Raw genomic sequence first — 16,869 nt, 5'->3', positions numbered from 1 at the left:
CCCTCTACTCTAGGAGACAGTCCTGGGGATGAGTGAGCTTGGAGAAACCAAGTTTCATCTGCTGAGTCCTGCATACAGGAAGCGCTCCTCAGCCTTCCTCGCTGTGTGTGATGGCGGTGTGCCTTGTCTGCTATGTGCTCTGGCCCTAGGAGGGGGCACAGAGGGAGGCTGCCGCTGGCTTTGTCAGCCTTAAGTACCATGCAGGTTTTTCTGTGACAGATGCCAGGTGTTCAGAGCAAGGGTATAGTGCAGGGGGTATTCTTGCTTTGAACCAGAAAGATCAGAGAGAATCTGACTGCGCGGTAGCTTTCATGGGACTTGAGAGCTCAGGGTGAAACATGTCGGCGAGGAATAGCTTACACAGTGTTGGCAGTTTTAGTGATTTTCACGTTCTTCTTTGTGTGCCCAGCTACTGGAAGGCAGGGTGTAAATTATAAGACTAATAAATGCAAATTGCACTTGTGCGCATCAAGGCATTCTCATCTACTAGTCTCTTGAAGAATGCTGAGGAAAAATATGCAGGCTTTTTGGAACAAAATGAATGTCCTGATACTTTCCTTCTAATTTGGTTGACCCTTTTGAAATATAATATATAGGAGTAGCTGTGTTTACTGTTTAAATTTAGAAATAGATGCTGCTATGAATGCTGCTGAAATAAATCCCACTTCTAGAATTAACAATTATGCTCTGAATCCAGAAGGATATTCAGAAACATCTGTACTTAAAGATACTAAGGGTCAGTGTGTTACGCCTCACCATCTCTTGGTCGAATTTTAAGATATGTATCTAGTAATGGTAGAAATCAAGGTAGGAAGAAAATGTCTGTAGTATTTAAGAGTAACTAAGAGGCTTCCAGTTGTGGCTAATGCCAAAGCAGGGAGAGTTTGGGTGGGCTCTGTAAATGTAAGTAGGTGCCCAGGGACCTTGTTGGACAGCCAATAACAGAAAGACCCCAGTGTAACAAAATAATGTCTATGGTTTCAAGTAACTAAATACGTTACTTCACATTCCAGATGCTTGCACAAAACAAGTGGAAGAAAGCTATCAATAGTGATAGTTGACCTCTGTTACTAATTATCACATTTACATTTCTGCAAATCAGGCTGTGAAGGCATAGTGAGTAGTTCACATTCGTGTCTCCCAAGGAAAACTTAAGAGCGAGAAACTTTGAAGAGTTGTGAGCTTCAGATATTCATAATGAAATGAAAAGTAATGGGTAATGGAGTGTGGATGCAGGGACTGGCTGGAGGTGGCAGTTTACTGGGTACTAACTCGGTGAGGGATAGGTAGGAGTGGGATAGCATGTTAAGGACTTTAAAAATGAGGGCAGTAGTTGTGATGGTGTAACAGAGTAGTCTTTAATGGGGTGATTCAGGGCAGAGAATGGCATCAGGCAGCAAGGCTGACCCACAGCAGTGTGCTGGAGGACTGGGTCATGACTGACCTTGCCGAGGTTGGAACAGCTGTGTCGTGGTAAGGCAGGCAGTGAGAGGATTACAGGTACTAGCATCCTGGATCCCTCTTGACAGTGAATGTGTCTTAAAGAAGTGAGGGAGCTTTTCATCATCTCTATCAGAAGAAAGCTGCAGAAAACTTTTAGTTTCTGAATTAATTTATTTGATTACAAAGTTGGATCCGGTAAAGAGACAGAACAATTATTGTTCCATTCCTGATAAAACCTTAAGCTAGTTTGTGTGACACATGTAGAGCTGTGAGCGTGCTATTGAATTTTATTGCTGTGCACTTTAAGAGCAACAAAAAGGTGAGTCAGTTTGTACAGTGTAAATACAGGGCTGCAGATATAGTCAAGGTAGGGAAAAAGTGAGGACTACTTCTCCATCTATTTGAGAGAGTTGATTAACAGCCAGTAAAAGCTCCTAACTGGTACAGCAGTGCAGTGGTGTCAGTTTAGCAAAGCTGTGGCCTGCTGGAAACTCCCAGTGGCCTCAGTGGAGTCAGTGTTCTGTCGCTAGCAGGCATGCTTGTTGGAATGGCAAGTGAGTGGATAGCTTCAGGAGGAGTGAAAATACAGTTAGAGTAACAGAGCTTAACATAGAGAAAGCTTTTTGAGACGCGTGAACTCTGAGTGCATATTCATGCATTTTTGGGGAGATATTGATGTGTGGACATGCCAGAGAAGAGTGAGTGCATTATCTGAACTTAAATAAACATCTGCACTAGAGAATGACAGCTACAAATAAAGCTGAGCAGCACTTGGAGATGTGCACTGTCCACAGTATTTATCTTAGAATAACAAAATTGGTTTATCCTTAGGTAGACTTAGAGGTTTGCTACAGAGGGTGAGCAGTTGACTGTAGAAAGCATTGCCTGGTGACCAGAGCCAGTTTCCGTCTACAGTGTAGAAGTGGAACAAGACAACAAATAATCAGTGTATCATACCTTAGAGGGTGGCTTTAGCATAGTAGGTTTGTTAGTTTGGCGTTAAAGAATATTATTTTGAAATCTCATTATAAAATATAACCATGTGAAAGAACTCTTAGTCTTTACTTGTTTTATACAATGTATAGAGGTTTCCATAATGTACGATGTATAAAGGATTCCAAGCCCAAGTAACTTCAGTGAATGCAGGTTGAATGGAGAAAGATGAAGGCATGACAAAAGACAGACACAGTGGAGATTTCTGGTCTCCTTCTGTTAACTTCTATAAAATTTTTTTTTTTGTACTTTCTGAGAATTTTCTTTCCTTTGTACTGTCCTAGTTTGAAAAGTAAGGCAGATTATTCCCAAATCAGCAACTGGAGGCAGATACTTAAATCACAATGCAGATCCAAAAAGCCATGAGCTGTAAAGACTCACCTCATTTCTTGTCATCTTTAATTACAAAGTTTAGAGGAGGGATGTGTTGATCCTGAAGACCTAAGTGTTTTTCATAAAAATAGCTTCTCTGTTAACTTTTCTAATCCCAATCTTCTTCCTGTTCTCAGTCTTCTTCACCTTCCACCTTGCAGCCTGGTGGTCCATATAGGCTGTGCTTGACCTATTTTTCTTTGAAACTTTGACCTTTTGTTTTGTTTTTACCCAAAATTTCTCTTTGTCCTCCCATTTGTTTTTCATTTGCTTCTCCTGTAATATCCATCTCCTACAAGAAATCTGTCTCACTCTTGCTGCCTTGTTATTTTCCTCTCCACGTAATTATGAATCCAGTTCTTTACATATTCATCTTTTTATGTTGCTTGGTCGCCTTTGCTTTCTTTATTTTCCTTTCCTTTTCATTGCTACTGATCTGGACTCGGGTTGAAAGTCTTGACAGATTTGGTAGTGAATGCCCCAGTTCCTGAAATCAGATGATTAAATAGATCATAGAATATCCCAGGTTAAAAGGGGCCCACAAGGATCATCAGTTCCAATCCCCAGCTCCACACAGCACCACCCAAACCCATACCTTGTGTTTGAGAGCATTGCCCAAATGAGTCTGATGTTTTTCTTTTAAGTAGCTCCTTCTCTTAAGGGCAGTGAAAAGCCTACTATTATTGTAGGTACAGTGCCATTTGAAGACTTGTAAGTCAGAGCAAATACCAATTCAACTTATTGAATGGGCAGTGCCCCTTCTTCCTGAGGGCACCCTGAGGTATGCTGTTGTGGAAGTAGTAGGTATAGTTCACCCAGAACCACAGAAGTAGGCTGTGAAATCTAAGTAGAGTATTAATCTTCAACACAAAATCACTTTCAGGGTTGTTGCTAAAGCATACATCAGCTACATGGTTGTGGAACATCAGTGCTGACAGTCTTGATACTGAATGCAAGCCAGTGCTTTCAGATCCATCCAGAGGAACTGGGGATGTTGAAGGCAGGCCAGGAAGGTGCTCTGAGGCTCTTAAGCTGCTGGTAGTGGAAGCAACAGCCCTGTGGCTGTGGTGTCAAATCACAAACATTGACTCAGTAGTTTAGGATTTCTTTGGACAGTGAAGTGCTTTTTGTACAGCAGGAGTTTTGTACTCCTGCTAGTGTAGTCTGTATCAGTCCATTTAAACATGCCAAATTGACTATTTCAGCTATAAAATGAAGTCTTAAATGCAGGCTTCTTAGTACTGGCAGCAGTACATGATCGGCTTACTGTTTTTAAATCTGTGGAGATCCTTAACTGTGATTTGCTCATCCTCGGAAGGAACAGCAATGGTACTTGAGTGAAGCATGGACTATTGATAAATTGTGTGCAGTCTTATTTTAAACAGCATTCTGAGAGATGATGTGAAAGTAATTATTTTTCCCTGTGTCGATGGCAGCCTGAAGCTCCTGCCTTGAGGGATGAGTCAGAGTGCCTTAGTGCTTGATGGAAGCTTGGCCCGACTCCACTTGCTGGGGGTTGGAAATATGAATAATTTTCAAACAGAAATTCTGAGAAATGAAATACGGCGCTCAGGGGTTTGTTGTTGTGTTGTTATTGTTATTATTATTTCATGACTCATATGTGGCTCTTGGAAAACTGTCTTCAGATATACAGGAAACCTATTTAAGCCTCTTTGCTTCTTGCAAAAAATGAAGGGTTTTTGCTTTTCACCAACCTATGAGTGAAAGATCATGGGATCTCCCAAACTGTAGCCTGGTAGTAAATTGAAGTTAACTTGACGGTTCAAGTTATGCTGTTTGCTAGTAATGAGTGCATTAGCTGCTACTGGAAAGCTGTCATGGAAAAATGATACCGACATACGTATATTTTGGCATTAAGAATGGTGAAATTGCTGCACAGCTAGCAGCTGAATAGCTGTAAAGTGTGGGGAAGGATGGATCTAGGTAAAGAAGCAACAGTTGAAATGACTTTGTAAACCTTCACCTAGTTACCGGATAAACACGGAAGGCTGCTTGCAGACAGAGACTGCAAACAGAGACAGTTTTATGACTTATAGGGATGTATTTTTATTCTTCCTGGTGCAAATTAGGAAAGTGTGACCCTTAGGATATGTTTAGAAGTTCCTGTTTTTTTCAGTAATCTCAGCTGAAGAGAAGAAATTTCTGTTCCTGGCTTGCATGGACCACACAAAAGCGAATTCATGTCAGTATTGATAGATTCAAGTCACTGTGTTTCTTGGGCAACTACTATTAGTGCCTGGGTCTTCGGTAATTTTGGAAATTTCCAGAGGTCTGTGCCCATGGGTGAGTGCAAAGAGGCCGGGGAAATCTGCCCAGTGTACAGCTAGAATCAGGGTTCAGAGGGTAGGGAAGGGAGTAGTGAGGTAAATTTATGATACTAAAATGATGTGTACATCAATCATTCATTTGCACCTGCCTCAAATACCATCTGTAGTACGTTTGAGCTGTTGTGAGCTAAACTGCTTGTTTCTCCTTCTTGCCTACCTGGAGTATGTAACCCCATGCTAAAAACCAATTCTCTTGTTTTTAAGTGCTGGTAGAAACATTGCTCTTTGGTGGTGTTACCCAGTTCACAAGCAGTGAGAGTAAAACATTCAGCTAAATATGTTCTCTACATTAATTACAGTAATAATAAATATTTGCTCTGAAAGCAGTAGTTAATTTTGATAGCATCATATATGAAATAAGGCAAGTTTCTGAGTGCTTTCATGGAATTTTATAAACGATTTGTCAAAGGTGCTGTGAGATGAGTTTCTTGCTATTCCTTTATAAATGCCATTTTTACATGGTTTGTTTTGGTCTGGGCTGATGGATTTGCTTTGTACTTCAGGATTTGGTTAAGACTTCTGCTCAAAGGCTTTTTGTAGGACCTCAGAATGGCTTTGAAGTGTAGCAATGGGTGCTTTGTGTTTGGGCTACTGAGAGGATCTGGTAGTGTTTGACTCCTCTTCCACCAGTCTGTGGGAGGTGCAACTTGAAATAGTTAATCGGTGGCTACAAGTACTGGGGGACAGCTATGCCATTGCATGGTTAGAGGTCAAAAATTGCTATTTTTTTCCCCTATCTTGACTGCATTTCTGAGAATTGCTCTTGTATTGTCATATTGTGGATTTACAATGTTTTGGTCAGCAGTCATACACATTTCACAGAATTAGCTCCCAATACTCATAACTCTGCTAGTAGTCATAGGAGTACTAAAAGAAAAGTTTGGTGAATTTCCTCCAATTATAATTTAAAATAATAAAACAAGTCTTAGCATTTTGAATGTAAAAAGTGGCTCTTCTATGGATCTTGACATGAACGAACCAGAATCACCAGTCCTTTTGAGAAGAGGATGCAAAACATATTTAAAAGCTGCCCTTTTAAGTCACTCTCCTGTGCTTCATTATGAAATCAGACACCACTGTTAAGTGTTCAGCTTACACTGGCAAGAGTTCAAAACGAAGGCAAACAACTTTCCCTCTGTTGGTTAGGTGTTCCCTATTCATTCAAGACGTGTTTAACCTTTAGTTTCAAAGGCAAGGTGACTAGTGCAATATGAAAAATTAATCTGTTTCTATACGGATGACTTCCCTAGCGCTGTCAGTTTTGCATGCCATTCAGATTTTGCTTATGAAGCCAGCGTGGTCGTTCCTGAGTGCTAATATTATGCTAACCACTTGGTTGAGCTTCCTTGAGCTCACCAGGCAATCTGATAAAAGCAGTGCTCCTAGTTAGGGCTACAAATTGCAGGCTGTCCCTGACCACTCTGTTCAGGCCTTTGGCTCCCTGGGCATGCTCAGCAGCCATCACCTGCAGCAGACACTCCCAGTCAACACGCGCAGCTCTGAGTTCGGAATGCATGGAGACATGGAATCGCATCCCACACTCCCAGGCTGAGCACCATCAGGCCCAGCACTGCAGATTGCAGATGCAGCAGTGCGAGTGCAATGCAACCCGAAAGAAAGACAAAAGAAGTGGGATTAAATGTCTGCATGTTTTGAAATTAAAATTCTGGGTAGCTCCTCTTTGAAATGGAGATATTTCTGTGGAATACTTTCTTGAATATTGTTTTCCAACAGAAAACCATCCTGCCAGAACTATTTCACACTGCTCTGGTAATGAATTATTAATACAAAATAGTAATGCTGCTGAAATGGTGTATGATGCAAAATTTCCATACTGTTTTATAATCTGTCAAGCCGCTCACACTTCATAACAAAGCATTTGGACTTTGAGAAAATTGACTTTTTTATCAGAGACAATTGAGAAACTTAATTTTTCTGTATCTTATAAATTCCAGAGTGATATTTGAGATGCAAAAATTGAGAAGGGAGATTTAGAAAAATATTACAATAAAATTTCTACTATTAAGAAAGCTAAAGTTGGTGTTCTTGTTCAAGTCTTTGATATCCTCATAGTATCAAGTGAAATAGTGGCTTTTTCCTAGTTATGAATTAATGTTTTTTTTTTATCTTGAAATAATTTTTTGCTCCTACTTAATTGAAGCTGACTTGTTTGCATGTTCCCTTCATGGCTGAGCATCGTTCATACAATTTAAATAATGAAGCCAAACATTAAAGATGGACCTTAAAAGAGAGAGTTATGATCAAATAAAGAGTGCAGAATCTTTTTGTTGTTAATTTTTTGATGCATGTGTAATGCCAATATTTCTGAAATGTCTGGTTGAAGTAATGCAGAGAACCATGGTTTTTGTCCATTGACTTAATCTGAAAGCTGTTTATTTATTTTTTATTTTTTTATTGCAGATAAGTCGGAGCGTTTATACTGCACAGAAATGGAGGTAAGATAATTATTTGTGTTCTCTGGTGGTGCTGATTTATCTCAGAGCTTTTTCATTATCAATTAGTGTAAAAGTGGTATGTTTTCAGAAGGAAGTCTTACTGTGAAATGTGTATAGTGTTTGTGTCATTAACAGGTGCATAAGTGTGTCTTAATGCGGATGAATTGATCTTGCGCTCAGAAACAGGAAAGTCCATGTAGTTTTCAATAAACAAGTCTGGAGATACAATATAAACTTGTTTGTTATTTGTTTCTTTTAAGTATGACTCTTTAGCAGAATATTCTATTTTAGATAGTTTCTTTTGAATAAGTTCTCTCAACATAGTTGCTTTAGAAATAACTAGTAGATTGTGGAATAAATACTTTTTACAGAATAGGCTGATTGTGTTTACAGAATAGGCTGATATTTGGTGAGCCTGGAATTTAGATGGAAGTAGAGAAGACAAGTGATCTCTGGATTGTTTATCCACCTAAAGATGTCCTGATTTCCTCTTCTTTTAATATTTCTTTTCATTTAGAACTGTTGGAATGTAACCTAAGAAATATTATATGATGTCTTGCTGGACTAGCAACAGAAACACAAAACCAGTTAAAACTGGTTGCTTTGTATCTTGACTATTCTCTGACACTGTATCTTTGATACTAAGCTGGGATGAGGGTTGAAAGAATGTTCAAGCTATCATTATGTCAGATTCATAGATTTAATCCAAAGCTTGAATAAAATCTAAGCAGACCTTCTTGTTGAACAGGATGTCAACTCATCGTTGTTCACTGTGATACAGAGTAAGTCATGTAGTCTACTCCTTACATAAACTTTTCCAGTAGTAAACACAAACTATCTTTATCCTTTGCAGGGCAGTCTGTTCTCGTTGACTTTGAACTTCCTTCCAATTGTAAAACTGTGTTTTACTTCAGCTGTTCCATCAGTACATCAGGGTTAGCCTGGAAATAGCACCATTGCAGGCATCCTGATTGGTGGGCTTTCAGTTTTCTCATCAATAATATACGTGAAAGTGACAAGTGGGTGTTGCCATAAAGTTTATACTTAGATAAAACTGTGCATGGAAATGGCTGGTTTAAAGGTAAAATGAAAAACCAGCTAATTCAACACATGTGGCAAATTGCCAAAGCCATCCAGACTTGCAAGCGTTTGTAACAAAATGGGAAGGTTCTTTCTGCAGGGTACAAGGTAAGGAGTAATTCCTAACAGAGACAGAAAAGGAAACTTTCCTAAACAGAAATTGGAAGTCAGCACATTTTGTTTCTCTTTATATAGTTCAGATTAAGCAAATGCATTCTGTTCTTATTCCAGAATTTGTACAAACTTGGTTCACGAGTCTAGTACCTTCCTTAGGAATGCTCATCTACTGTGTCACTTGCTTTGCACACTAAATACTGTTTACAGTTTTGCTTTGTGTTTTTTAACAGAAGATAATGAAAGACCCTAACAGCAAAAATGGAGGTGATGATAATAAGCCTCTGTTAAAATATTTGTAAGGGAACATTAAAAAAATCAATTTTGGGAAAATAAAAATGCTTTTGTTTCAAAAGAGATTGTTGAGATTCAGTTGGATATATTCTACTTCATTATCTTCCATGGAGAAATAGCTTTTTAATTTTAGTATTTTTTATAAATTACTTTTGACAATGGTTAGAAAGGAAAAACTTCAGTGGGCTAGAATTTGCCTTGGGACAAATGCACCACTTGAAATTGTCTCTAATAATCACTGTGACCATGGTCATATTGACTCTTCTGTTTGTCTTTGTCATCTTGAAGGAGACAGCGAAGGAGTCAGTGGCTCCTTCCTCCTCCAAAATCCCCTAGGGGCTGCAGTTTTAGACTTGATTATGATGATGTTGGTGTTTTTCAGAACCAGGAATTCAGCAGAGAGAGAGCATACTGCGCTTTTTTGATTCCTATGAAAAAGAGTGTGACCTATTAGAGTATTAGAGTTTGTGGAAAACTTCTTAAGAATGTAGCTAATAATAATTGTAACTTCTTTTGCAGAACATCTAAACTATCCTGAATTGGTACTCCGTTTATTTCAAGCTGTGTGTGAAATTCAGGGTCCATTTGCCATAGCCATAGTGGGAAGTAAGGAATCAGGTGACCTTATTTAATATGCATCTGCTTGTGACTGTATGTGATGATAGCTCTGCTTTGTTGTCTCAACCAAGGTGGTGAAGATTATATAAAATATGCCATCCTCATTTGTAAACACACAGCGCTCATATAGAAAGCATTCTGTGAATGCGAGTGACTCACATGTAGGAGGGGTTAATTGCCAGGTATTGGAAGAGACCCACCTAACAGCATAGCCTTGTTGTGTGTGAATAATGGAGTTAAGCGGTGTGTTTGCTGGTATAAAGATACACACGGAACTCTCTCATTTGTTTAAAAGTCAGGAATTAATGGAATAGTCTGTCCCAAACAATGGTGAATAAATTGCTTGTTCAACATCATCCAGCTCATGTCAAATCACAGGGTGAATCAATTGTCACAATGTTTTAAGGAGCCCTTTGTGTGCTGTGTCTGCAAGCTATTGGTTATATATATTTCATATAATTATTACTAATCTTAATATGCATTCAAAATTATGGTATTTGTCTGTGGAGTTTTATTTTTTTATTGGGAACTTGAAACAGACAGTAATTTAGGGAAGTAAATAGGTTATAGAGATGCTCTTTATTTCAATACAAATAAGAATATGCTTGTTATTCATTGTATTGAATAAAACAGAAAATCAGCCACCTCTCTCATGCTAATAGAGATGAGATCTTGTATTTAATAGCACAGAATGGTAGTGGTTGAAAAGCTGTGTAATAATTTTGTGGTAAAAACAATGTCATGCCTACTTTAAGTGTGTTATATGCTCAAAATTCAAGCAGTATTAAATGGGTTTATTTACTGTATACGAATATCTAGAATTTTATTTTTTTTTAATCTGATGATGGGACAGTTGCAGCTGTGAAGGATCACCGACATGTGCAGTGATGTTGCTTTGTTCTACTTCCTGAACTTTGTCCTTATGGTGATGAAGGAAAAGAAATGTCACTGCGAGGACAGGCAGAAATGCTTTTATGAGAGTAATTTCCCTTACTAAAAATATGACTGACTCTTGTCCACAGAACTCTGTGAATGGTTGGGTACAAGTCTGGTAATTCCATGAGTACTCTTGGTTTGCTGTGCTGTTAAGATGAGAATTAACAAGGATTCAGGTTGGCTACTTAGAATTCAAAGCAGAGTTGTGCATCTTTTCTGGAGAGCATTAAGCTCTGCATTAGGTGCCAGTGGACATGAGTGAAGTGCTCATCACTTGTTAATGGGATTACCTCAGGAGATGCTGGCGTCCAGCCTGTGAGGGACCTCATGCTTTTAGATAGCTGAGAGCCCATTATGATGTTCCTTGATGTGGCTGCTCTGTGGCAGGCACTCATCTGTCCCCATGATTTGCCTGAATCTCTTCATAGTCACAACAAAACAAGAAACACTTGATTATGTAGAAAACACACACAAAGGTAGAATTTAGATTTTGTTCTTCTGTGTTTTGTAATGAGCTGCTTTTGTGACTCGCATAAACATCAGGAGAGGGTTGATCTTGAAGGAAAGTTGATTTCTGTTTGTTTACTTGCTTTAAGCTTGGCACATTGCCATTTCCATTCAATGTTTTCATTAAGAATACACAGTGAATTATTGGGCTGGAGAACTAATGATGTATTTGACTAAGCTGATTTAGTGATAGTCCAATCCTGCCATCTGTCCACGGTCGTGTAAGAGAAATTGACTGCTGCTTGTAAGGGCTTTTCGATTTTGCAGCATGGTACGATGTGCCTTTAATAATCTGTGCACTCCAAAGTCTCACAGGATTTGTGATGAAATCCTCATTCTGGTGATGCCACTGGGAAACCTTTCTATCAGCTGGGTGAGAGCAAGGAGATAAAAATTCAGGCCTAGTCTGCTGACAGAAGTTCAAGTAATGGCTGGTGGAAAAATAGGTCTTGCAGTAAATTTGATCTCTGTAAGGGAAGTTTTGCATGTGAAGAACAGACCATAGACAGTAAGTTTGGTGTTACAGTGTTTCTGTTAAATCTGAAATCACAAAAATGTTCCTTCTGTAGTTAATATGTTAATATTACTCAGTTGTATCACAAAATGAAATATGGGAATAGAAGTTCACAAATGAAGTTTGTTACTTTGAAAGGGATCTCACTGTGGAGAGAGAGAATAAGGTCATTTGTACTGCTCCTCAGTTTCTGCAAAACCCTTTCTCTATCAGTTCTGTTGTTCTATCATTTGATAACTATCATGTTAATGCTATGCTGTCATATGTATAGTAGCTGCCATGTATATTGATTGATGTGATAGCTATCAAGTTAATCAGCTTTAAAGGTGCTGTTCTTCTAGTAGACAGGTGCCAGTGGATGTGTTTGTGTCCTTGTTCAGACCAAAAGAATAATGTGATTACTTGGTCAAGCTGCAGGGAAAGCTTAAGCTTTAGGTGTTGTTTGTTTGCCTGCAATTGAGTAGTCCCTTGTATTGTCCTTTTGTTTTGTGCATAATAAAAGATAAGTTTCGTATATCAATATGAAATTAAAAATGCAAAATTTCATTTTATTTCAGAAGTTTCAAATTTGTTTGTTACTGCAACAAAAAAGGCAACAAAAATTCCGACTACCTTCCTTGTCTACTAAATCTTTCAAAGGCATGTGAGATAATATGGTGCTGTTTATAGGAGTCTGCTAGTTATGAGTCTTATGATAGAGAAGTTGTGCTTTCAGAATATGTCAATTCTGATATATATTAGATTTATGAAGCAAGCGAGTTTTACTGGTTGCAGATATCATGGTACCACAATTTTTTAAGATAATATACTAGATGTTCTGCTATTGATTACTATAAAAAATCAAGTAGGATTATAGGAAGTAAAAAATGGTTGGTCTTAACAGACAGATTTCAGAGCACTGAGGCAAGATCCATATAAAATATTGAATAATAAATAAGTAAAAAAAAAAAGTGAAATTTCTGATCTTAAATAGAAGCCAAATAATAATTCCTAGTGTAATTTAATGTAGGTGGCTCTTATTCCTTTTTTTCCTTCTGTTTTTAAACACCTCAATTACACATTCTGCATTCTGTGGATGCTTGAGTACTGAAAGTTTACAGATTGTGAGAAAAAAAGTACATGAAATGGAAATGAAATGACACAGACAAAAAGCACAGGAAGAAGTTGATTTGGAGTATTATGCTCTGATAATTGTGCCTTTATCACTTGTTTCTAACTTAGTTATTTCCTATTTAGTTAATACCTGAAACAAGCTTTCGTTTCCATCAGGAGTCCAGCAGAAGATAGCATACTTGTTTTGTAATTTATGAGGTGTGTACAGTTGTTCTTGATGCTTCCAAGAGGCTACTACCAAGGAACCCAGTGATTGTTACAATTACTTTTCAAATCCATGTGAATCCGTGGCCTCATAGCCAGTTGTAAAATACTTTTTTCATCACTCATCTTGTATACTAGTTTTCTAGTTGATAAAATGTAAAGAAGAAATTAAATAATTTGAAAGGAAAAAAACCAAACCTCTTTCACATTTTTCTAATCAATGGAGAGAAATACTAGAATCAGAGCTTGCTTTTATTAAGTTCTGTCTTTTTGCCTCTGTAGCGGTGTTGAGATATTTGTTGTAGCAGGTAGACTGCTGGTTTTCATTCACATCTTCATCTCTATTTTAATTCTTAGAAGGAAAAAAATGGAGAAATGATGTCAAAAATCTTGTTATTTTGATTCCTTTTTGTAAGACCTGTATGTTTCCTGTTGTTTCCTTTTCCTCTCTCCTTTTGCTTTGAAAGTATATGGGATATGACATAGACATACAGTGTAATGTAAGTGGAACAGAAGAGTTCAGTTGGAAGGGCCCTTCAAAGATTGAGTACAATTGCCTGAGTACTTCCAGGCTAACCGAACATTAAAGCACATTGAGGACATTGTCCAAATATCTCTTGAACACTGACAGGAATGGGACATCAACCACCTCACTAGAAAGCCTGTTTGACCATCCCCCCCAAAAAAATTTTTCCTAAAGAAATGTTTCTCTTGAAGATTTCCATTTGTTTACAGCCGTTCTTTCTAGCTTTATGTGAGTGGAACCTGTACCGCTTCTATTCACATAGCACTTGCACTTATACTGATGAAGGTATAGGTTCAGTGGGAAGTTTGACTTCTGGGAAACCAAGGGAAATTGGACTAAGTGCCATGAATTTTTTGTTGTGGAGAATGGAGTATTTCAAGTATCTGAATGTAATGTTGCATTTTTCCTCACAGATTTTTTTTTTTTAGATAGGGTAGCTATATCACTGCGGGATATAAGTAATTTCCCTGACTTGAGTGGTGTTCTGTGAAAAGTAAACATCAAATTTTGGTAAAATTCAGTAGTTCTAGTGAATTTTCAACTCACTTTCAGAGAGAAAATTATGACCTTTTTATTTTCTTTATACCCTTATTGATCTCTAATTCTTATTTCTGTGTGGCTGGGTCTGTCTTTCTCAGAGTCTAATATTAAAGTCCTTGGATGTCCAAGGATTGACCTACCAAGAAACATGACACATCGTTACTGAATTAGTTTTAACATAGTTAAGATAACATAGTTTCTTTATTTGTCAATTTTGAATTTGGTTGTTGGTCAAGGAAAGCAGGAATTTCAGGGAGCTAAAGATTAAATTCCATTCCACTTTTGTTACCACTTACCAGCTTCTCAACTTAAAACAACACTTGGATTTAAATTGTAAATTTAACTATTAAGAAAATGACACAAGGATTTCAAGATGAAACTAATATCGGTAAGTTTATTTTTGAATACTGGAGAGATTTAAAACAAGAGAAATACTTATGGATAAAGTGGGTCCAGAGTGTTCCCATCTTCTTCAGTGCCACCTACGCTTTTCGGTACCAGCTGATACTGAGTCATTCTACCATTACTACTTTAAAGCTACTTAGAAATACTGATCCAGTTTATCTAGACTATATGTAGTTTTGTTTACATCTATTATTCTATGAAGTGGATGATATTTTAATGTAGAAATTGTTTTCTTTTAATACATAGAACTCCCATCAATTTACAGTTGGGAAAATGACATTAGGAAAGACCTTTTTTAAATGCAGCTTTAGCTATTATAATGAAAATGAACACATGAAATTTCTATGAACAAGGGGACAAGGTGTTTAGCCTTTAATTTCTCTTGCCTTGTGATGCTGCCTTGACTGTCTGCTGGCAGAAAGAAGAGCTGATGTCTTCTGGTTATGAACATGCAGAATCTTCAGTTATTGCATGAGAAGGGAAGAGAAATATGGTGTCATCTGATAGGATTTCCAAGGGTTATTTGAGGAAATAATATAAATAAAACCTAATTTGGTCTTCAGTCAGATGTGCATTTCCAGTAGGTTAATAACTGAGCAGATCAGAAATTCCCTGTGACACCACCCTTGGCCATTCACAAATCACAAGATGCATACAATGAGATCATCAGAAATTGGTTACTGTATATACATCAGCTTTTTCTTTCAGTTCTGTGACTAAATGCTCTTCTTCACATGAACACTAAAGTGTAAAATTTTATTTAAATCACTTGCACTGAGAGAAGCAGAGACATTTAACAATTCAAGATTTGCAGCACTGTGTACTTTCTTTGGCAAAAAGCATGCAGAATCTGGGGGCTCACAGAGGCAAAAAAAAAAAAAAAAGGAGTTTTTGTTACTTTGTTCTTTCTTTCATTGGATGTCACATAGTGCAACTCATGTGAGCTTTTGTTCTGCAGCCAGCTTTTTACTGACTGGTAGGTTTCTGTACTCCCCATGACCTACTAGTGTGAACATTTCCATCTTAAGCTGTTTATTTTTTTCTGTTGTTTACCTGTTAATTTCAGTCATTAAATAGAAAGCAAGTTTCAAGATCTCTCCTTAGCGACATGAATGCAAGACTCAAAAAGTGTTAAATTCTGAACTCTTAATTGTTATTTAGTATTGCTGTGTGGTGCAGCCTGTGCAGTGAAATACTTTGATTTATTGAAAGGAAGTAAAAATGGTAAACATACAGATTAAAAAAAAAGTGACTAAATTCTAAATGGGTGTTTCATCATGTTCCTTTCTTCTATTAACCTGTAGTTAATAAAACTATGTAGTAAATTGCGAGGCACCTTGTACCACTTTTAGGCCTTCACCTTCAACAAAAAGTTGAGGTTAAATAATTAACAAGGATAGGGCAAGCTGCTCACCCTTCATAGATTAGCTCTTGTTTCAGTTAAGGAGGTAAGATTGTTTTTCTCCCTGTCATATTCTTTCCTGAGCCTGAAACACCTTTGTCCAATTCTCCATTTCTTACTTGTTCTGCACCTTTACTTCCAAGCCTCCCTCTCCCTTTTTCTCTCAAAATCTTTTATAGTTTATTCATTAACTTCCTTTGTTTCTATTTTTCTGTGACTGAAAAGTTAGTCATTTGCTTCTGTGTGTGTGTTACTGCCTCTGCCTAATATCTGATGACAGTCAGCGTTGCCACCTTCGCTTCCAAATGTGTTTTTTTTTTCACAGCTCCCCACACCTCTGCTTCCTTGCTCTGTAGGGCCTAGTGGAAGTTGTACTGCTGTAAATTCATTATTTCTCTGTTATGCATTTCTCATTGTATTCCTATCTTTCTCTGTTATCAGGACTTGTGATATTAGCCTTATCTTTGGCTCACACTCTTTCCTCTTCTCCAGATGCTTGCCAAATCCTTAATTGCCATCTGTTAGAAGCACCCCTCACTTCTCTAGTGCCAATACTTAATTCCGCCTTTGCTTTTTTATTGTTTTTGTCTCAGCTGACATAAACTGCCAGCCACCTATTCCTTTCTTGGCAGTGCAGAAAAATGCTTCTTCAAAGCTGTTTTTACAAGACTCATCTTCTGGCTGCCTCATGGCTTTTGGGTTACCGAATGCTGCTTTCCTGTTCAGCTCTGGCCTGTGGATCCAGATTATCTCCTTCATGCTGTTGTAGGTCTGGAGCAGGATCTCACTGCACAGTAAACAAGATGCCTTGAGAAGCTCTGTCTGGTCTGCTCCTTTTGGAAGCTGTGCCTTTCATTGTGCTGTGAGCTCTGCTTGCCTTGGAGTCAACATGCTGCCAATTTTAGAGAGAACACAGATGAGAACTGTGTGTGTGTATTTTCAACTAGGTATTTCTAGCCCCAAATCACCATTTGGTGTTTGTGGAGCTGTGCTTCCTTTTGAAT

At 37.9% G+C, this 16,869-nt stretch overlaps 1 protein-coding gene across 5 annotated transcripts in view; it reads left to right on the top strand.

Annotated features, from left to right (window-relative positions):
• Positions 1-16,869, top strand: part of SPIRE1 (spire type actin nucleation factor 1) — a 120,952-nt gene that overhangs the window by 2,344 nt on the left and 101,739 nt on the right. For all 5 annotated transcript variants that reach the window (XM_065753553.1, XM_065753554.1, XM_065753556.1 and 2 more), the window contains exon 2: positions 7,578-7,612. In XM_065753553.1, the coding sequence (XP_065609625.1) occupies positions 7,578-7,612 (35 nt within the window). The remainder of the gene's footprint in view (positions 1-7,577; positions 7,613-16,869) is intronic.

The sequence above is a fragment of the Cyrtonyx montezumae genome, unplaced genomic scaffold (assembly GCF_038088225.1).
Source record: "Cyrtonyx montezumae isolate F1298 unplaced genomic scaffold, pur_monq_1.0 scaffold_8, whole genome shotgun sequence".
Taxonomy (NCBI): domain Eukaryota; kingdom Metazoa; phylum Chordata; class Aves; order Galliformes; family Odontophoridae; genus Cyrtonyx; species Cyrtonyx montezumae.
Note: the sequence above shows the minus strand (reverse complement) of the source record. Positions and strands in the feature narration are given on the sequence as shown.